The 22545-nt window shown below is 42.4% G+C and overlaps 1 protein-coding gene across 1 annotated transcript in view; it reads left to right on the plus strand.

Moving 5' to 3' along the window:
* The window catches only part of MCCC2 (methylcrotonyl-CoA carboxylase subunit 2), a 109263-nt gene that overhangs the window by 74699 nt on the left and 12019 nt on the right, over positions 1 to 22545 (plus strand). Inside the window, exons 12-16 of the mRNA XM_032962451.2 lie at positions 10971 to 11047; positions 11997 to 12063; positions 18490 to 18646; positions 19856 to 19970; positions 21980 to 22065. Coding sequence (XP_032818342.1) covers positions 10971 to 11047; positions 11997 to 12063; positions 18490 to 18646; positions 19856 to 19970; positions 21980 to 22065 — 502 coding nt within the window. The remainder of the gene's footprint in view (positions 1 to 10970; positions 11048 to 11996; positions 12064 to 18489; positions 18647 to 19855; positions 19971 to 21979; positions 22066 to 22545) is intronic.

A 22545-nucleotide genomic window follows, 5' to 3' on the forward strand; every position in this document is an offset into this window, starting at 1 on the left:
GAACGTGGCTCTCTCACTCCAGCGCTGTCCTACCAGACAGTCTCGCTCCCTTCACCTGATGAAGGCCGCTTGTGTTGTGGCCGAAACGTCGTGAGAATATTATTGTGTTATTTTATTTTATCAATTTATTATTTTATTCTCATTCTACGTGACTTTACCGAAAGAACCAAAGAAGATGAATCATTGCAGTCACGAAAGCTTTAAATCGAAATTCATGATTATAAAACCTGCAAATATTAAGGGTTGACTGTATTAGATAATCAAATTCATGACTTTTATTCCTTATAAATCAAGCATTTTATTGAGAATATTTTGTAAATACCAAGTACATTTTTATACTGAATAACAAATGTATTGCTCTTTTATTTACACATCTATGTTTTAAAATTTGTTTATATATTATAAAGTCATATGGTAGATATCAATATTAACTGCTCAGAGCCCCTTTCAGGCAGTGTACACTGTGACATGCTCACAAACCAGACTGCACAACTGCCCGTATAAAGAGACTTCATACTCTCATAAGAGTGCATGAGAACACAGGTTGGAACAATTAAATTGGATTGAAAGCCATGTGATGGATTTACACAGGGATGTGCTGATATACGTTAGATTTGTTACAAAATTAGACCAACGACACTCGTCGTTAATACATTTCCGGCAGAGATGAATGACGGTGTCGGGGGCTGGGATCTTTCCATCAACCGGATTGCCAATAATTAACACGTCTGCTTGAGTGCAGTGCCAGAGGAAGGCCCTTTTGTGAGGCAGAGTGCTGAGACCTGGGGGTGCGTTTGGGTTGATGACTCACTGAAAAAATCTATAACTTATTAGGGAGTGTCCAGCCTGACCTTTTTAGCAAGCGGACAAAATGTTACGCCACTGTGATTGTGCCTCTGTATCTACAGCGTGCTCCTTTTTATGTGCGCATGTTTGGAAGCAGACTCAATTTGGCTATTGACAATTGCAAATCAAATCCCTTAATTGGATGATATCGTGTGGCTGCAAGTCTGTGCCTGTCATTTACTTGGCCCCTATTACATCTGTCACGAATCTGCCTACATTGCGAGGCCTCCTTACAACAACTTTTTCAGATAATTCCATTAAATGTTTGTAATTTTATTGACAATAATCTGCATCCTGTTATCCTTGCAAAGGGTTTAATGCATAAAATGACAAGTGTGCTAGTACATACCTTGCTCAAGTGAGTATCACCTTTGTGCATTACTTACTCCTCTGCACTCCCTGTGGAGCATAAGGCCGCAACAAGCCCACACCATGCCGGACGGTCTTTAGCAACTTTCTCTGCTTCACCCCAAGACAGGCCCATGGTCTTTAGTTGGTCTTGAATGGTTGCGTCACCAAGTGGTTTTCGGCCTTCCCCGTGATCTTTTCCCTTGTAAAATCCACCGTAGGGCAGTTTTCGCTATGCACTCGGGTTCCATTCTAAGCACATGGCCCATAGTGTGTGGGAAATCTGGTACTGTTTTATTGAATGTTCCCTCCCATAGGAATGTGGAGTTATAACTGATCAGAATCTGACTGGGAAACTTTTTCTGTTTTAACTTGAATGTAATTGATAGTTGTTAAAATAACACACAATATCAATGTTTAATAATGCATAGCAGGCAAAAGATTGTCCTACAGATTCCTCTTTAAATGGACATTTTGAATTAAAACATTAAAAAAATGTAAACCTTTAACTACTTGAGACCAGGAGGTTGTTCTCATAAATGTTCCGCAAGTGGTTTGTTACTGTGGTAAATGGAATCGCGGGTCGCGCTGCACGGACATCGCCGGGAAGGAGTGACCAGGAGCTGGGAGTTGACGTTCTGGCGGGAACGTCCGCAAGCGCGACGGCCGCCATTACACGTGCAGCCGGAGGCCGCCATTACGGGCGGCACGGGGGAGGCGCGGACGGAGTTTGTCATTTTACGAAACAAGCGTGATACGCAAGACACGGCGTCCGCTACTAGAAACGAGGAAAGAGGAACCGAACATGCTCGCCGATTACCTCAGGTTAAATAATTTGTTACGTCAGGAGGCGATTGGAGCGCCTTCACTTGGTGATTTGAAGCGACTTTCTGATCAGTACATTGGACAGAAGATGAGGCGCTGAGGGCTCTGCCGACTGTTTTGGACGACACTCTCACTGCTCAGAGTCTGTTTCCAAACATGCTTATACTGAGATTGCGGACATGTACGAGCCGCCTTCCGACACGCGCAGGAAATTTCTTAAGCGTAGGCGAGGGGAGGCCGAGACGCCTCTCGCCTACCGTAGCGCATTGTTGGCGTTGGCGGGAGCAGCTTACCCTGGGGTGGATCCGAAAGCTCTCGACTCGCTCTTCATGGAAAGGATGTTGGGACTGGCACGAGAGATGGGGGTTGTCTTGCCGGTGTGTGACGAAGACGAACAGACGTCCCGGTGGGCCACCAGGTGTCTTCAGGCCCACGAGAATTTACATCGATGGGCTCAAATGGCGGCGTGGACAGGAGACCCAAGCCGTGACAGGGAGCCGAAGGGGTGGTCGCCACAGAAGGTCGTGGTGCAGCCGGCTGAGAGTGCCACTTCGGAGGAGGATATTGCTGCTGCGTTCCCGGTGTGGAGTCGGAGGAGAGGAGATGCCGCACAGCGTCAGAGGAGCTGGAGACCGCAGGAGCAGGAGGATTGGACGCTGCGGAGACCCTCGCTTACCTGCTTTCGCTGCGGCCAGCCGGGCCACTTTGCACGGGGTTGTCAGAACCGTCCTCGGGCAGCGACCACGACTCCGGCTTCCACAGCTCAACCGACAGCTACATCTCAACCCCAACAGGCGAGTCGAGACACATCAGACACCCGGCCCATATGGCAATCTCAGAACATCTAAGGGTTCGAGGGTTATCTCCACCCAGCATGACATTGACACCGGGCAGTGGAATTTTGTTACGTATGGGTGGCCTAGTTCGGGGACGCAGTGGAGAAAATTGGCGCGTCGAGTGATCACGGCGGCTGCGGGTTCCTTGGCGGTATCTGGCTCTAATTAGGGCATTGAGGTTCGTGTCTTGGTGGACACGGGAGCCTCGGCCACCATTTTTTCCGATGTAATTTTTCAATTGTTGCCGATGTCTGAACGACGAGTGTGACCTGTTGTAAATGCTTGTATCGCGGCGAATGGTGGGAGCATGGGTATCATTGGCCGACCCCCAAGTCAGTGGGAGATGTGCGCAGCTTCGTCAGGTTTGCGTCGTACTACCGCAGGTTCGTACCACAATTTGCCACGGTTGCTAAGCCCTTGCACGCCTTGATGACTAAAAACCAGAGGTTCCAATGGGGAGTGGAAGAAGAGGCTGCATTTTTAGCCCTTCGTGAGCGGTTGTCCGATGCGCCCACACTCGAGTATCCTGATTTCTCCCTGACATTTATTCTTGACACAGACGCTAGCGATAAGGGCATAGGCGCCATCCTGTCCCAAGTTAAGAACGGGGTGGAAAAAGTAGTCACTTATGGTAGCCACGTCCTGTCCCCCGCATAACGGCATTATTGTGTTACTCGCAGAGAGTTGTTGGCCATGGTTTATTTCGTACAACAGTACAGGCCTTACCTCTATGGCAGAGAATTAATTTTCCGCACGGATCACGCGGCCCTTCGGTATTCCTTGAAGGTTGATAAACCTTCTGGCCAACTTTTGCGTTGGCTTGAAATTTACAGGAATACTCGTTCCGTGTGATATATCGGAAAGGGGTTCGGCATTGCAACGCTGACGCATTGTCCCGGTTTCCTCAATCGTCTAGTTGTGCATGTTCGACCGGTACGGGCCATTGCAAACCTCCGACGGCACGCCTAGCTACTGTCATGGCAGCATTCGTGGACGCTGAACCTGTCCTTACACGCTCTGAATGGGTTCGAGAGCAATGGGATGATATTTCCCTGACGGCCTTGCTGCGTCGCGCGGAGTTGGAACAAAAGGCTCCCGCGCCTGCTGACGGGCCGCGAATGGTCCTTCAGGATGACCTGTTGATGTTGTCGTGTTGTCGTCGCCACTGCCCGTCGAGGTAAATTGTTGCATCTCGGGGTCCGGAAGACTTTGCTAATGCTGCAGCGTGATTATTGTTGGCCGGGTATGTCAAGTGATATGTACCACTTGGTCCAAGGGTGTACGGAGTGTGCGCGTAGGAAACCGCTGCTGAGGAAGTCACAGCCTCCGCTGCAATCCATTTCGGTTTCACGGATTAACGGGTTGGTAGCGCTCTATCCTTGGGCCCTTCCTGGCCACTCAAAGAGCGAATTGATTTCTCTTGGTGGGGGTTGAGTATCTCTCACGATGGCCTGTGGCTTGGCCTCTGCCTGACCAGTCGGCGGCTTCGATTGCTGAGCCGTTTTTGTATGGATACGTAATGGACAAGGGGCCCCTGAGCAGTTGCTCACTGATCAGGGGCGGAATTTCTCATTGAAACTGCTGCGCGAGGTCTGCGCCGCTTTGGGCACTAAGAAAATTAAAACATCGCCATACCATCCCCAGACAGATGGGATGGTGGAGCGGCTGAATAGGACTCTTGACAATCATGCTTTGACAGGCAGTTGACGTGATGCAATTGGCCTTGGATTTGCATGTTCCGAATGTATTAGCTGCGTATAGGATGGCCCCCCATGCTTCCACGGGATTTTCGCCGTTTTTTCCCCATGTATAAGAGGGAAAATGTACCTCGTATGAACGATCAATTGGGTTCATCGCAGGAAAAGGGGAAATCCAAATTGCCTGTGCACTGAAAATTTTGCTGGGACGCATTTCGGGGGCTCGGGAAGCAGTCAAAGTGAACACCACCAAAGCACAGGCGGCTAACGAACGAAATATAAGGAAACAGGATCACGTACTGCCATGGTCCATAGATGACAGGGCATGGTTGCATTGCCCGCAGGTGCCGGTGGGTATGTCCCTTAAGCTGCATAAGCCTTGGCAGGGTCCCGTGGAAGTGATCGAGGTCAAACGGCTGCAATGTGTGCGTGTACGGGTGGGCCGTTGCCGTTGGTTTGTCCATCCGTCTCGGTTGAAACCGTTTGTTCCTCCTCCAGCTGACTCTTCATCTCCAAAAATTGAACGGCCGGTGTCTGTTGTGACCGACGAGCCGGGGGTAGTGCTGGCTGAGGGCATACGTCAGAAGGATTGTGTCATGCCGCCCACAGCGTCCGAGCCCATGACAGTGGACAGACTTCAAAGCCTCACCAAATGTGAGGAGTTGCCTGCTGCCGCCGAGCCTGCAACACCTGTGAAGCCGATGTTGCCACCTACTTCTCCGGGGGTTCTGGCGGTGTGCACACCCCCTGTGCAGGAGATGAAGACCGTTCCTGTCGACGGACCGGCATACAAACTTGGTCTATATGCTTAAGATTTCTTTAAAAATTAATGTCCCTGTGTGCTGTATAAGGCAGGGGGGATTGTTGTTTATTGCTTCATTTGTGATTTTTTTCTATCCCCTCCATCTTGTTCCTTCTCCCCATTTTCTCATTTTCTCGTTATCCCTTGCCTTGTTAAGTGCTTCTTTATTGTTCCTGCAGATTGTTCCGCCTTAAGAAAAACTGGAGTCATACGCTTCGTTAACTCTTTTATTGCTGTACTTTAGTGTTGTACAGGGGTGTTCTTACCTGGAATTTCGTTAGTATTAGCCGGGACGGCTATCTTTGTAATGACTGGGTGACACCTGCTGGCCGGAAAGGGAATCACGGATACGGGCACGGTTAAGTACCAACCAATCAGAGAGGGAGGTGTATCTGGGGCAAAGGTAACAGGTGGGGCTCGCCGAGATACTCCGGGAACCTGCTCGAAGGTTCCACGAGAGGGTGTGGCCGGAGGCGGGGCCTAGCCACGCCTGGGGGGATATAAGGGGGAGCGGACCCGGGGCTCGTGTGTGGGGTCTTGGGTCCTGGCTGCGTCGCTGCTCGCCGACATCTCTCTCCGTCGTCCGGCCACATGGAAGATCTCCTGCGTGGTTTCCATCGCCGTCATCGTCACGCCGCCAGTCAGCGGCGTAGCCGAGCGAGGGCGGTGGGACCACGCCGCGTGATCGGCTGTGTGTAGCCAGTAGAGACGTTAATATCGAGTGTTGTACTCATTGTGAGGAAGAATAAGTGTTGGCCTGTGTTGTGCCCAGTGTGAGTAATAAAACAAGTACCCACTACACGACGTGTCACGAAAGTCGCTCATTACACTAAGATATGGGCACATACAATACTTACACAGCGGAAATTTATCAAATTCCTGATTTCTGTTTTGTTTCAGACCGATGAACATCCAAACATTTGCTCTGTTCCTTGATATATATGATGCTGCATTATATATCAATCAACTATAATCCTCTACTCATTAAAGACTCAACTGCATCTGAAGCCTTTTCCTAGAACAATTCTGCTTGGGATAATTACAAATTCCTTAACATGAATGTTTGCATGTGGAAAGAACCTAAAATACAGTCAAACCTCTTAATTCGTGGCATTTTCTCTCATGAAATTCGATTATTCCCAATTTTACGTTTGTATACCAGTTTAACTTTTGCACATTTTTACTTCCACTATTCGCCATTTGGCAACATCGCATCATGGGGAGGCGTACTGTGCTTGCATAATTCAGGAGTGGATTATTGTACGTGTGCCACAATCCACATGCTGAAGCCTTTACTCTTCAAGTGCCGTTGCCTTTTCTGCTATTTTTTCTTTATTTGTGGTGTTTAGATAAAAAAAAATCAGATGAGTGAAACAAGGCACGTACGAAAAGTCCACTATATAAATGGAAATATTTTTAGTTGGGACACAACTGGAAAAAAATCAGAGTGGATGTACATAAGACAATTACTGAAGGCAGACCCAGATCAAAATTATGAAATAGAGGTGAACGGGAAAATACATTTGATAATAGAAATTGTTTTGTCCGGAGCGCATGGGGTCGCTCCACGTGTATGCCAAAATTGGACCATTCGGTATGGCATTTCGGCTCATGGCGAATTACTAATGCTATATATATGCCGAAAGTGCAGCCGTACCGAATTATCCCCATTTACGAATGATCAAATAATAAAATAACGAAGTTTTACTGTAATTAGAAATCAGCAATGCAGTTTACAAAATGTAACATAAATCAACATTGGTATTTCCATATTAGAGTCAAAACTGTATCCAAACCTATCAGGACATAAAATGGAGCCAAACCTCATATAATGCCTCTATAATGATGAATAGGAAGGATTACGCAGGTTACGAGCATTTTGTGGGTGGTCAGGATTATAAGATTTATTTACAAAACATATTTCAGGTTCTTTATACAGGTTTCTACGTGTGAAAAATTTGAAAAAAAAGTCTCAATTTATCATTTGAAATTTTTGAAAGATGACAACCAGACGTTGGACATTGTCTACTATTTGAAAACAGTAAAAAAAAATCAGCCAAATACCATATTGCTGAATCCGTTGGCCAAAGAGCAAGGTTTCAGAATGTTATCATCAGCTGTAAATGTCTTTGTAAGGTTAATGAAAATAGTCAAGTTTAATTTCTGATTGCCTAGTTTACTAAAAGTGTAATTTAATGAGTGAAGATGGCAGCAGTGGTGCTGTCTGGTTGGTATACTACATCTTTACTCGCTTGGATTACATTTTGATAGACATATCCAGTGAATATGTAATCAGCTGTTTTATAATTTTACAACACTCTTTCCTAATACGAAAGCAGTCTGTAATTATTTTATGTTTTTTTACCACCAATTTTAGATTGTGTGCTCTTACATCACAATTATTTCATCTCCATGCTAATTTATGCCTTACAGCAGTGCGATCAATGTGAACGACCACTCACTCAGCACAGCAGATCCCAGGCAGCAAACCACCAAGAAAGCAATTATTGCATTTGCTTTAGGTTGGAATTTCATGACTATTTTTCAAACTTGTTGTATTGGGCTCTTTCAAATAGTATTACAGAACAAGCTTACATTGCAATGTCTCATATCCAACTTTCTGGGGATATGTTAAAAGGTCAGCTTTGTGAACATGTAAAGAAAATTACAGTTACACCATGTAAATATACTGCACAGGGTGTGTAGGTGGTTAAATTACGAGGGGGGATATGTGACAGTCAGATATGCAACGTTGTACTGTACAGTGTTTCAATGTATACTTTTATTGTAGAGAGTGCAAACAATACAGGCAATGACTTTCAACATTACCAGGCAATGGTATGATTAAAACGTTCAACCTCTTACTAAGGTGCTCTGTGGCAAGCATGCCACAAACATGTCAAGGTGCTCAGAGAGGTTTCCCTGCTCCAACAAATGTGGGTTGGTGCTGATCTCTGTTGGTGTCCCTGAGCCTGTGGTGACAATTCCGTCTCCCTCATGTGAGAAGCAGACTCTCACGTCTGCTTTTGGCTATATTATACAAACATACGCATATTCATTACAAAATGAAAATTTACTGAGCAAATCATTGTCATTAAATTAATATCCATCTCAACTATCCACTGACAAACACGTACAATTGACTGCTGTAAGAAGGGCAATCCAAGTCACGTGCCATCACATCACACAACTAGAGTTGTCAAGTTGTTCGTGAGAAAATTGTGGAAAATTTTACTTTCATTGATATTGAACATAATGGATGTCTATACGCTTTGGTTCTTTCGGTAAAGTCACGTAGGTATAAAATAAATCACGACGTTTCGGGCGCAACACAAGCGTCCATCATCAGATCATCAGATGATGGATGCTTGTGTTGGGCCCGAAACGGTCGTGATTTATTTTATTCTATACCTACATGACTTTACCGAAAGAACTAAAGAGTATGGATTCCCGCAGTCACGAAAGCTTCAAATCAAGATAATGGATGTCAAGGTGGTTAAGAGTGAAAGAGGTTAAATATATATTTTTTAAATCTACTGGGATTGTAATGACGTGCATGCAATTAGACGATAATAAAAATAGTGCATGACTGGACTCAGACATAGACAGCTCTATAAGCTATAATTATAGATGTGTGAACATACAATCATTAACACCAACAAATGTCATAATTACGCGGTGCATTGTTCTGTCACATTACAGAACTGCTAATGTGGTGAGTGTGATAGTCCATGTCACTAATAATTTGTTATTAATGGTTAGATATCTTTTAATATAATGGCACTTGTGTATGTAGTCTCTTTGAATCTATTATTAACGGTCATTAGATATGATAGGTAAAGCAGTTGTATTTAATGTGGTTTACCTTGTGTAATGTATTTTGGTATTTTGATCATGTAAGCTCAATGGAGTTCCATTTTTATAGCAAGTTTATTATTGATAGATATTTATTTTATTTTCACCTTGGTTTGTGAAAGCTTTCCACACGTCTTAAAAGGCAAGACAATGGTATTTGATATGTATTCATCTTTTTTAGAATCTAATAGTAGATGTGGTAAATAATGGAGAAACATTTTCTAACTCAGTTTTCTCATGAACATGGCTGGTCTTTAATATTGGGAAGTCAAACAATGTTATATGCGCCCATAATAGTTATTGGCAGTGACATGAGAAGTTCTCTCCAAGAGTGTTGTTGGAGAAATAAACCCGTACATATTAATAAATCATTAACATCTCATATTTTGTGATGAAATCATAATATTCAATGTGAATGATCTCTACGAGATTTTAGAATAACATAATAAAGAAGGCCCTGAAGTTGGGCTCAAGATCAATATGACTAAAACAAAGATCATGTAGAATAAATATGTTGCTAAACAATTGAAGATTTATTTTGGACACCACTGAAAGACACATTATGCATAGCGAGGACAGTTATTCAAGGTGGACTGGAATTAAAATGATAACAATTATTATTAAACAATTATCAATAGGCACACATTTTGCTTAATGTAGAAATAAATGTTCAACTGTGATTTGGAGGTATGAAGTCAGGCTTCGAGTTCCTCATATGCTCGTCCAAACAGGTGTATGCCTTCTGCTGCTTCTTGAAAGTGCAGGGAACTTGGATACTGCATTTTTGCAGCGGGATTGCATTCCAAATGATGGGTGTGACTATGGAGCAGCAAATGTAGCCCGGCTAAGGATTTGTGGTTCTATGATTGGTGAACATATTGAGAGAAAATATATGTAGTGTCCGGTGACTTCCATGGTGTAAGTAGAGAGGACAGACAAGGTGAAACTTAAGAGGTGGAAGACAGGTTAAGAATGCTTAAAAAAATGTCAGCTTGATAACCATCTGTGATAAAGAGTGTCATAGCTAATCGGATTCCTCCAGGATAAATAAAGATTCTGATTCTAAATAAAATATTCAGATTTTTTTTTTATCAAGTGTATCCTATCGTCAAAGAAATATAGATCAAAAACACGAAGAACAATTGTTAAAAACTGTGCATATAACCATTGAGATATGCATGCTTGAACTTACACTGAGACAAAGAGAAATACATGACTTAAACAACGTGTGCCGTTTAGAAACATTGTTCGGAAAATTAAGTGGGTTTGGGCAGGATATGTCACTGGAAGGGATGATGGCTGGTGGTCAAGACTACTAACAGAGTAGCAGCTAATGTCGAGAACACAATGAAAGGGCGTTAACTGTGTAAATATAGCAATGTCAACCCGTGTGCAGGTACATAATACATTTTGCATCACGGGACTGTGATAGGCTTGGGGAGGTCTTCATTTCAGCAGTGGATAAATCATGGCTAGTGATAATATTTTAATTAATAAATGAAAATTATAATCTCCCATGCATTTATTTTTTACGATAATTCTGTAATGTTTGAAATAAAAATTGACCGCCATGGTTAACCTTATTTTTCGAATTTTATACATGAAGCGCATTGCAGGTGACGGTTTAAATGTCTATTTATAATTGAAAAAAAATGTGGTTTGCTATTCTGTTGCTAGTGACAATTACAAAAGCCACTGTGAATTAGATCAAAACACCTGCACGGGGCTTTGATCTGCTTTGGTGTAATGTGTGTGTTACAGGCTTTGCCCGCATTTTTGGATACCCGGTGGGAATAATAGGAAATAATGGTGTGTTGTTTTCTGAGTCAGCAAAGAAGGTAAGGTGGGGATGATGCTTTTCTGTTTGGGAGCTGAGGCCAATAGCTGAATTTGTGAACTTCAACATATGTACAAATATACTGAAATAATCTGTGTGCATGAACACGATGCCTTCATCTTAAATAATATAGCTTTGTTAATATGAAGGCATTTTTTTTTTAAACTGTCAGGAATATAATTGTATATAATCTCGTAGTAGTTAATACAATATGAAAGCTAATTTGTTCAAGCTAATTTCAATACTAATGATTTCTCAATAAATGTTTGATCTAAAGCTTTCGTGACTGCAGGGATTCATATTCTTGGTTCTTTTGGTAAAGTCAAGGGCTCGAATTGGCTTTTTGTAAAAAAAACAGATGTGGCAGTTTCAATGGCTGGAACTGATGTGTTAACAAGAATCACATTTGCTATTTAAGAATGTAAGGGGTGTGTATACATCAACTCGAGGCAATTTGCTTCATCTTCCCTGTGGTGGTTTGCGTCTACATTAAACTCCTGTTTAATTATTCAAATCATGTGCTGAATTTCTCTTTATTAGTATGGCAGGCTACAATCTTTCCAGCAGACAAGCACTGTTAATCTCCCACACTCGTTCTTATCAGCCACCGAGGGATGATGTAATTTTTTCTCATAACTGAACCACTCGTGAATAAACACCTTTGTGAGTGTAATTTACAGTCAGCATAGTTCCCATAAAGCAGCAGCTCACAATCCCCATTTCTGTCATTAACTGCAGCCCATCTTTTTATCAGTACCAATTATTTGTATTCTATATATCACATTAAAAAAAAACGTAACTTTAGTCAGATACGGCCGATAGAATGAGGATGGACTCTCCATTGCCAAGTTAACAGCACACCTCCCTCAATTTGTTAAATGAACAAAATTACTCACGTGACTAAAACTTGTGTAACAATGAGGCTATGTTGGCACTGTTTTCTTCCCTAGGGCACACACTTCATTCAGCTGTGCTGTAAGCGGAACATCCCACTTATCTTCCTACAAAATATCACAGGTATGGCAAGTGGTTCCAATATTATTCCATCTCTTTATGAATGATCCAACCTCAGTAACATTACTGTGCGACGTGACTGCCAGAGAGTTCCTCGGCCTTCCATGCTGGGTTCTACTTCCCCCCCCCCTTTTTACTTTAGTATTAGAGATGAATATGCATCAATGAAAAGCTTTTGGCATGAAATAAAATGCTTTTACTTTAATTTTTGTGTGCCAGTTCTGGATTATGATGGTACATTACACTTTTTTCTCAACACATTTTAAGCCACTTCCTGTGGTATTTTACTGTTACTGTGTTGTTTTATTGTGACGTCTATGAAGTTCAACCAGACATATGATGTGTGGAAGGGCATTAAAACCCATAATATCACACCAGACTTTAGCGGAGGTTGGGAGGTGTTGTGAGTATTTTATATATTTTTTAAGTTGATTTCAACTGCCCTATTGCTGTTCATTGATACTTTTTAGATGGATGCAATAGCAAAGTTTTTTGGGATGCATCTTCATTCAAAGTTGTGTATTACTATCTAATGATATTAAAACTAGATTGGTCAATGAGTGGCTGAATGTCTCACAGGTCAGAATGCTAAGCTGGTCCCATTGAGATTCTGGGTTCGAATTTAGGTAGCCACCCATGATTAAACTGTGTTCACAAGTATAGTGAGAACTTGATTTAAAGCTTTCGTGACTGCAGGAATTACTCTTTGGTTCTTTCGGTAAAGTCACGTAGAAAGAAAATAAATTAAATAATAGAATACAATACGCCGTTTCGATTGCAACACAAGCAATCGTCATCAGTTACACAGACTTTATCGAACGAACCAAATAGTAAGTATAATGAGTAAATGGTTGCAGCCCAATTTACAATAACTGTACACAAAAAAGCATCACATTACATTTGGTTGGCCCTTAATATGCCTTAATTCCAGCTCTAAGAATAAAAAAGTAATATCAGTTTGACTGTTACAAGAACAAAACATCTCCTTGCAGAGCAAGTGTGAAAGTGCACCCCACTGTGTAAAGGTTAAACAGACAACTTGATGGACTGTTTCTGTGAAGTATTGATTACATGGGGTATTCTATTCTCTGATACACGGTGCACTTCTTTTCGAGATTTCAAAATGTGTTTGTAATCTCACGTTATAACAGTTGAGATACGTTTGGGGAAAATGAAATAAGAAAATCTATAATAAAGGCTCAGCTGAAGAGCTCACAGTGCACGAGGTATTCAACCCAGACTTTAGGTGTTGAATTCAACGTGATAATGTGTTTTTCTGCATTGGAGAGGTGCAGTAGTAAGTGATATGACTACTGCATCCTGGTTTCACTCCCCAGATATCATGTTGCCAATCATTTAAATAAACTGCACGCAAAAGTATTTTAAGGTTCATGCTAAGATGAGACTGATATGCATATGTGCTTTGGTTTTTTTGGCCAAACAATGTCTCAGCCTGCACATATTTTTGTCTGGTTGAAGGGGAATTCACATTGCATAGAGACGACGTAGGCTTCTTAAGCTGCGTACCTCTGTCAATTCCTTGTACTCCATACAGCTCTAGACATGTGACAGACAGTTCTCATAGTTTATTTGCGCTGGTAGTCCCTTCTGTGGGATAACAGTTATCCATTTTACTTCACCGAAGCATAATTATCAGAAGGCTGCACTTTAAACAATTTCAGATCTTTTGGTTAGTACAAAAATATTTTTAAGACGGATACTAAATACTTCCTCGTGTAAAATTAGATTTGTTTATTTCACTCGGCTGTGCAAGAGTGAGGTCCGCACTACTTCCCACCTGCACGAGGATGGGCAAATAGCTACCGAAACCACAAAGGACAGCATGATTTTTTGCACGTTCTTTTCAATTTCCCAACAGCTAGAGTGACTGCAAGTGTTATTAAGCTCAATTTGGCTTCTCAATTTTCCTTTTGACCATTCAGCAAGAGTTATTATTGCTTTATTAGGATATTTCATAACATTTCAGAAACATGCCTTGTTGAATTGTATATCATCGATGAAGTATAAATCTGTAGTGTAATTCAATAAAAATACGATATGCTCACTTTAAAATTCATGCTTGATTGGAACACTCGATTGCAGTTGTGCAGCTCACAGCTGGCATGGTCTTATTTATTTATTGGCCACTGTGAAAGTATGATACGCATAATGATGCACACCAGCTTTGATGTATAGAATAGGAGAGTAGCAACCTGCCACTCAGCTGACACAGGTGAGTCCATCACACAACCACATTATTTGTCGGATTATATCCCAGTGGAAAAGAAAAACCGTTGCATTGAATTATCATTCTAATATTCGAATACACTGTGTAACAACATTTTTTTTGTACCTGGGTAGTAAGTGTTATTTCCTAATTGCTTGTGCCTAAAAATAACAGAAAAGATCTATTATTCCCCACAAACTTTGCTTTTGTGACCAAGACAGTGATATTTTGCAGTTTACCTTTTTTAATGAGAAAATGGGCGATTTTGTATATTTTCGTTCACATAAAGTCATAAAAAAACAACATTAATCAAAATTAACATGTATTTATACTAAAGTAATACAAAAATGACTACAAAGATTTAGACACCAAGGCGCACTACCACAGGCGCGACTGGCCACAGCGGACCGAATTCTCTGTGAGGAGGAACAACGTCGAGTGGGAGCCACTGGTGGACCCCCGGAAGGTGCTGATGCCACCACTGCACATCAAATTGGGCCTTATGAAACAATTTGTTAGAGCTGTAGATAAGGAGTCGGCAACCTTAAAGTACCTTCAAGACTTTTCCCTTCTTCCCTAAGCTGTCTGAGGCAAAGGTCAAAGCCGGTGTCTTAGTAGGACCACAGATAAAGAAGATCCTGGAGTGCAATGAATTCCCCAAGAAGCTCACTAGTAAGGAGAAAGCGGCTTGGGACAGCTTTGTCACAGTGGTTCATGGCTTCCTGGGCAATCACAAGGTCCAAAACTATGTGGAGCTGGTTGAGACTCTGGTGAAGAACTAGGGCACAATGGGCTGTAGGATGTCCCTCAAAGTCCATATCCTTGATGTTCATCTTGATAAATTTAAGGAGAACATGGGAGCATACTCAGAGGAGCAAGGCGAGCGCTTCCACCAGGATATATTGGACTTTGAACGCCGCTACCAAGGACAGTATAACGACAACATGATGAAGGCTACACTTGGGAGCTGATTCGTGAAAGTGACTTACAGTATAATCGTAAATCTCGAAAAACTGCTGACTTCTAAATATGTTTTAGTCATTTTTGTATTGCTTTAGTATAAATACATGTTAATTTTGATTCATATGTTTTTTTTCTGACTTTATGTGAACGAAAAAAACACAAATTCGCCGGTTTTCTCATTGAAAATAGGTACATTTCAAAATATCACTGTGCTGGTCACAAAAACAAAGTTTGTGCGGAATAATAGCCATTATCTATACTTTTTAGGCATAAGCAATTACGAAATAACACTTACTACCCAGGAACAAAAATTGTGTTACATAGTGATATCATTACTTTATATGATGCCAGCACCTGTATCCAGTTGTCAACAAGTTATTAATCATTAATTTTGTATGTTCATGGATAAATAAATATAACCATTATTGCTATTATATTCTTGCGTGTTGAAATATGTTCAGGAGCTCAATGCCAATGTTGAGGTCTGCTCGCCATGAGAGGACTTCAGGAGAGATTGCGCAGTTTTGCTATTCCTCTGTTGTAGAAGCACAGATTATAGTGCTTTACTATGTGGTCCATAGATTTGGGTTGAATGTGGCTTGTCTTTAATCTAAAACTCATGTGCACATCAGCCTGTTAATGTTCTGATGCGGTTTATGGTACTCTTGTATCTTCGAGGAATTCCAATTCCAGAAGGGATGTTTGGGTGTAAAATGAGGGGTTTATTCTGGACGTTCGTGTTTCACTCTGTTTGCCAGTGTTCTTCCGGATCTGGATACGATTCTAGGTTGCTGACAGCGCAATTCTAAATGGGAGGATTGGGACTTGATTTGGCAGTGAGGTCTTGGTTGATATGTAGGTTGTCATTGGTGAGAAAATGTGTAAGCTCCCTTGCAGTTTGCATTTATAATGGCTTCTGAGCAGCACGAGATAGTCGCACGGCATACAGTGTGACAGTGAAGTGATGTCATATGTAATGGCATCAATGCAAGGCACGAGCATAGTGTGTAATGGCATTGCCTTCACGGGAAAGGTCTTTATACTCAGTGCTGGATTTATTGGCAAGCTTTGGGAAACTAACAGTAACACGACTTCATTCTCATTTTATTTATATTGGATTATTTTAATGAGTGTTATCACCCACTATAAACAGATGGAGCTAATGGGTTAATGCTTTCAATTTTACTTTTTCAGGCACCTCTTGCTGTCATTGCAACTTGGCATTATATTTGTTTCTTTGAGTGTGTTTAGTTTACGACCATCAAACAAATACAGTCGTACCTCGGTATACGACCGCTTTGGAATACGTCGAATTTGGTACACGTCGTGTTTTGACGAGAAAAAAACGTCTTGGGATACGACGCCTTGCTTGGGATACGACGCCTCGCTTGCTAGAACTTGTCTGGGCAGGGATGAGTCACCGCGTCTCCGCGTAGACCCCGTTCACGACTGAGACAAAGCGCCGCCCCTCAGTCTGCCTGTAGATCTCGTTCGGTGCACAACCCTTGCTATATTTTTTATTTCAATTTCTTTTAATTTATTCATGCATTTATTTTAATTTATGTATGCATTTTAGTAATAAGTGTCTACATTTTGTTATACAACCCCATTAATGTATAATGTGCCGTATAAAATATCACTTCTTATACTCTGGAACGGATTTATTCCTTTCCCTTTATTTCTTATTGGAAAAATTCGTTTGCTATTCGTCATTTTCGGTGTAAGTCCTACCTTCTGGAACGAATTAACGACGTATACTGAGGTACCACTGTACCTCGTTTGTTAGATGTGCAAGATTCCTCAGGGACTCTACTCGTTCTCTGCAATATTGATGTCTTTGTCTTTTGTTTTGTTGTGCTCACACACCACCTGGCTAAATGGAATAATCCGTGTAACAAATACAATAAACTCAATCTCAAAGATCTAAGAGAATTGTTATTTTCCCCTTCACCTGTCAAATGAAAACAAAAATAATGGCTTTCCCTTAGGCAAATACTGGGATAAATGTGTCTGACACCATATAGAGACATTTCTCACCCACGTGCAGCCTGATTAGAAAGTGATGAAAGAGCTTGGTTTATTTACCCGTAAGGAGCCAAAAAGGAGTCATCACATAGATCCCATTGGCATTGCACTTGTTAGAGTTTTCCCCAGGGAGTTTGAGCGTATGTGGGCAGAATGGAAATAAATAATTTGATGGCAAGAAGAAATGAAAAATGCATTAAGGGCTGTTTGTCCAGAAAAAAAATCTTGTTGCAGTCAATTCGACATCCATTTCAATGTTTCATTTACTTCGCTGAAATAAATGTTCAACCAAGAAAAAACGGTAATGTTAATCAGTTTTTTTTCCTGAGTTAAAACAATCTCAAAGAAATGTAAATTTTTGAATTCTAAAATTGTAGAGGAGTAGTGTGATGACGTCATGTCACGGGTGCCGTAAAGGTGATACCTTCAGGAACAGGGGCGAGTCCGAGTGAAGGGGAGGAGCCGCCCAAGGGGTACTTAAGGGGGACCCCGTGGCGAGGGCGTGGTCGTTGTGGGAGCCCGGAGTGTGGACCGGCTGCAGGAGGTCTCTCCCGCTCGTGACCGGACGGTGTTGGCTGAACCCCCGTCCGGGGTCGACAAGTGGGAGAGATAGCCAAGAGTAGGACTCCCAAGAAGTCTGTGAGAATCGGCTGAGAGTGAGTGGGGCTCTTCTCTCCTCGGCCGGGTGGTGTTGGATGAACCCCCGTCCCGGCCCGAGTGAGAGAGCCCAAGGGATAGCCGAGGTTAGGACGAGATGAGCTCGGGGGTCCATGGGAAGGACCGAGTATAGAAAACACCTACCCCTAGTGTGAGCCTGAGTGTTTAAACAGTGTTAATAAACGGCGAAAGCCCTTACAAGAAGTTCCGTCTCCGCGTGGATCTTCGACACAACAAAATGAGTGTTGCCAGTAAATATCGATAATTTTCAAACACTAATAATACAAAAAATAATTATATAATAATTAGTGTATATGTTACAGTGTTGCTTATAGTGACGTTGTATCATGTCTTTTGGACAATAGACTTAGAACACTTTTTTTCATATGGTACAAAATTACAATATTACAATTGAAACTTTTAAGTCAAACATCACAATTAATTTACTTGTCATTTTAGCCAGCCACATTGTTCCGTTTGCTGGATATACTGAAGAAAGCTGTCTATATATGTAATAATCCTGCTGTCTACATGTGCATATGCTGTGTCGCTCCCAGGATTCATGGTCGGGCGTGACTATGAGGCTGGTGGCATCGCGAAGGATGGTGCCAAGATGGTTACGGCAGTGGCGTGCGCGAATGTCCCCAAAATTACCCTCATTGTTGGAGGCTCCTACGGCGCTGGAAACTATGGCATGTGTGGCCGTGCCTACAGGTGACACATTACATAACACAGCACTTGGCACTGCTAGAACTGAGCATTTACCTGAAGACATGTATATGTTTAAATATCGGTGCTGTAGTTTATGCATAGTGATACATACTTTTAGGCATCTTTTTTTATGTGACCAACCACCACTTGCGACGTGTGTGGTTTAAATAACGTGTTTTTAATCAAGTGTACAGGCCCAACAAACATTGTGGGACCCATACACACATTGTACAACATTGATTATGGCTTGACGGATTGTGGGAAGGCTCTTTTCAGGCAACAAGATGAGGGAAACAAAGGGCTTATTTGTTTGTACCCCCACGTATGCAATAGAACTCCAATTAAATGTGGTCTGGTTATGCAAAGAATTGGTTTTCTAGGTCAGCGGACCGTGGATCGCTCTTCCCGTTTTCCAGCGGCTGCTACATTGGATTGCTAGAATTAACTAGTTATCCTCTCAGTGTGTATAGACGCTGCACATCATTCTCTGATTGGAGGTGGTGTGCAAAGTGCATTCAGCATGGAGCTTTCCAACAGTATTGTTTGGTACCTGCTGCATACACAGTGGGCTGGTTTGCAATCTTGATTTTAAGCTTTCGTGACTGCAGGAATCCACACTCTTTGGTTCTTTCGGTAAAGCCATCACGTTGGTAGAAACATAATAGATCACGACGTTTCGATTACAACACAAGCAATCGTCATCAGGTGGGACAACCACGGCAAGAAAAACTGCTGAAGTAGGCGAGAGATCTGCCGTGGCACGAGGTTATATAGTAGGCCTCGGCAGTAGGGGGGGAGAGAGAAGGGGGGGGGGGAGGAGGTGGGGCAGAAAGTGGACCCCGTCGCAGCACCCGGGTCACTGGAGTAGAGATCGGAGAGAGATGCACAGAGAGAGAGACACAGAGAGAGTTGGAAATAACAGCTCACGTAGGCAGGTAGGATGGAAACATCACAGTCAGTTAAGACTTTACCTGGTTAATAACGTCCTGCCAATGATTGCTCAGTTTGTACCCATCTTCTCGGTTGAAGTTGTGTCTGTGTGAGGTTTGTGGTTTGAATCGAGTCAACATCACAATGATCAAAGTGCAAATCATCATTTTGTAGAAATGTTCGTATCACATTGAAACAATTAACGGACGGTAAACATGATTGGTGCAAAGGATGTGATCACAATTGTGGTTGGCAAACACTTTCATTCTCATCATCTTTTAGCCCGCGTTTCCTGTTCATGTGGCCCAACGCTCGCATCTCCGTGATGGGAGGGGAGCAAGCAGCCACTGTGCTGGCCACCATCACCCAGGACCGCTACGCTCGTGAGGGCAAGCAGGTGAGGGAGGTGCACGTAAGGTATTGAAGGCGGGCACATCGGATGGCAGGGATGCAGCAGAACCTAATGAACGTGTTGGAGGGAAGGGACAATCATATGGTAATTGAAACACAAGGACTGTAATGGCATGAGCATGGCAGTGATGAGCAGTGAAGCAGGAGCAGAGACAGGAATCGCAGTGAAAGCAGTGGACACGGAGCAGACATCCACAGATACATTAACACAATGGAAAATTAGCAAATTTACAGAGCATCTCCACTCACCTAGAAAACATATTCACAGCAAGTATGATGCATGTTAAGCTTAAAAATAGAGATTTGCACACATGGTGATTCCACTGCCTCGGGTACGATCATATCATGGAGGAGTGCGTTTCTCACCAACTATTTAGCTTAATCGGTGCGGCGGCGTGTAAGGAATATGATTATTTAATTCACAAGCACGGCAGCACGGAGATGGCGGCATGTATGCGATAAGCACGACCCTCGTCCCCAGGTGGTCATCCCTGGGGTCATAGAAACCTCGGTAGAATAGGGCCTGTGACCCATAAGTCCATGGTGGTAGGTGAGTGACCCACAATTCCCTGTCTACTATCGCTGTCTGTTTACATTTCTCACTCTAGTCTATGAATCCTTCCATGCTCTTGTCCCAACTTATCTAGCTTCTCTCATAACTTACTACTCTGTACCATCCCATCCTCTATGCTCCCAATCTCTACTGTCCCTCTGTGATTTCCTTGCCCTGTGTCCAGTCTCGTTTGCCTTACTTTTCCCTTACTTTTCCCTTATTGCTTCCCTTCACTGGAGCAAACACCCACTGCGCATAAAACAATCATCTTCACTAACTAGCTTCCATTCCTCCCTCTCTTCTCCCTAGTCCATCCTGCTACTCCCTGTCCCCGCTCCCCAGCTATGACCAGGCATACCAAACCCCTTCTTAACCTTTCCCGCCTGTTCTGCTGTCACCATAACTACACCACCACTTTTAATAACTCACTTTATCGCAACTACTATCCTCTTGTGGACATCCGTAACAAATTCATTAACGAATTGGCATGTTCTGTTTACATGACAAAACCTTACTAGTTGGCTGTGTCGGGTGGTGGCAGGTTTTAACAACACATTTATATATTTACCCATCTAACCCAAAAAACCTCTATTATGAATTTTACAATTGCTGCAAAACGCCTTGAATTAAGGCACGATTTCAATCTTTACTAAATAAATGGCATCCACTGGGGCCCGGCAGCCCCCCACCTATCAACGCTAGTGAGATGCTTTATCGCTGCGATGCTTTATCGCTGGAGTGTAGGAAAGACAAAGAAGGACCAGAGCCCGAGGCCCAACCTTGGCGGAGAGTAGTATGCAGTATGCAAGGTGCATGGAAAAAAAATGTTAGGTCATCTTCGGACCCCGTCTAATTTCACGGCCATAGTATGCGACTACCTATCAAGAAGAACTGTCCATGCTGTACTGACACATGGCAGCGGCGTGGATGGTGAGAGCACGAAAATTACCCACGCACTGACCTTCTCCTTCTCAGTCTGCCAGTGTCTGCCACACTGTTTACACATGAGTCCGCGCCTTTACAAATTTTGGAATTACATACAATTACATACTGTATTATTGTTAAGCATGACCCCTAAGGTGAAAAGGAAGTGACATAATGAATGGTTAGTTTAAATAATGCCATATAATATTAATTCATTGATATTTGCACTTTTACATATCTTTATGGTCATCATTATTAAAGGTAAGTTAAACACAATAATACAATGACATTTATACATGAATATATACATCCAGTTCATATTTTTATTTTGAAACGTAATGTGTGTTTATGCCCCCAACCCTGTTTTTTTCAAAAGCTTTGAATATTAATATTTTCAGATTTAATATACGTGCCATTCTTCCGGAACGTATCCCCTGTGAATATTTAGGGTTTACTGTGTATCAGATTATGTAAATTATTGTCTTCTTAATTTGTGTTGCTGCTGTGATACGTTGTAGATGACTCCAGAAGAAGAAGCTGCTCTCAAACAACCCATCATTCAGAGATTCGAAGAGGAAGGTTCCCCATACTACTCGAGTGCAAGGTAGACTCACAATAATAATTATTACCTTACAGGCCTTTGTCAGTCCACTACTTACTGCGTCAAGGCTTCCTCAAAGTGACATATGGGCTTTTTTCTTAGCATACTTTGTCAGTGCTGGTTGATGGAGGGGGGGAGCATAATAGGTTTAGATATGAACTGCCAGTGATGTTAGTCATAACAGTAATTCAACTCAGATTTCGGAATTTAGAGCACAGTAATGGTTGGATGGGTATCAGTAAATTCATTTTGTATTTTCCTCTGCAGCCGCCATGGTATAGAGCTAGGTTTGCTGAACTTTAAAGTTGGATATACTGGGTTTAATTAAAGCTCAATGTGGAAAGTAAATTCATCCACCATTGCTATTCCCGTGTATTATTTACAGATTTACTTTACTTTCCTACAGATGGCACTCACTCTTCAGCTGAGCAGATGATGGAAAGGCTCGGGAAATTAACCACTTGATTATTTTGCTCCAGTAGT

Source organism: Petromyzon marinus, chromosome 1 (assembly GCF_048934315.1).
Source record: "Petromyzon marinus isolate PM22_M1 ecotype Great Lakes invasive population chromosome 1, UKy_Petmar_22M1.pri1.0, whole genome shotgun sequence".
Taxonomy (NCBI): Eukaryota; Metazoa; Chordata; class Hyperoartia; order Petromyzontiformes; family Petromyzontidae; genus Petromyzon; species Petromyzon marinus.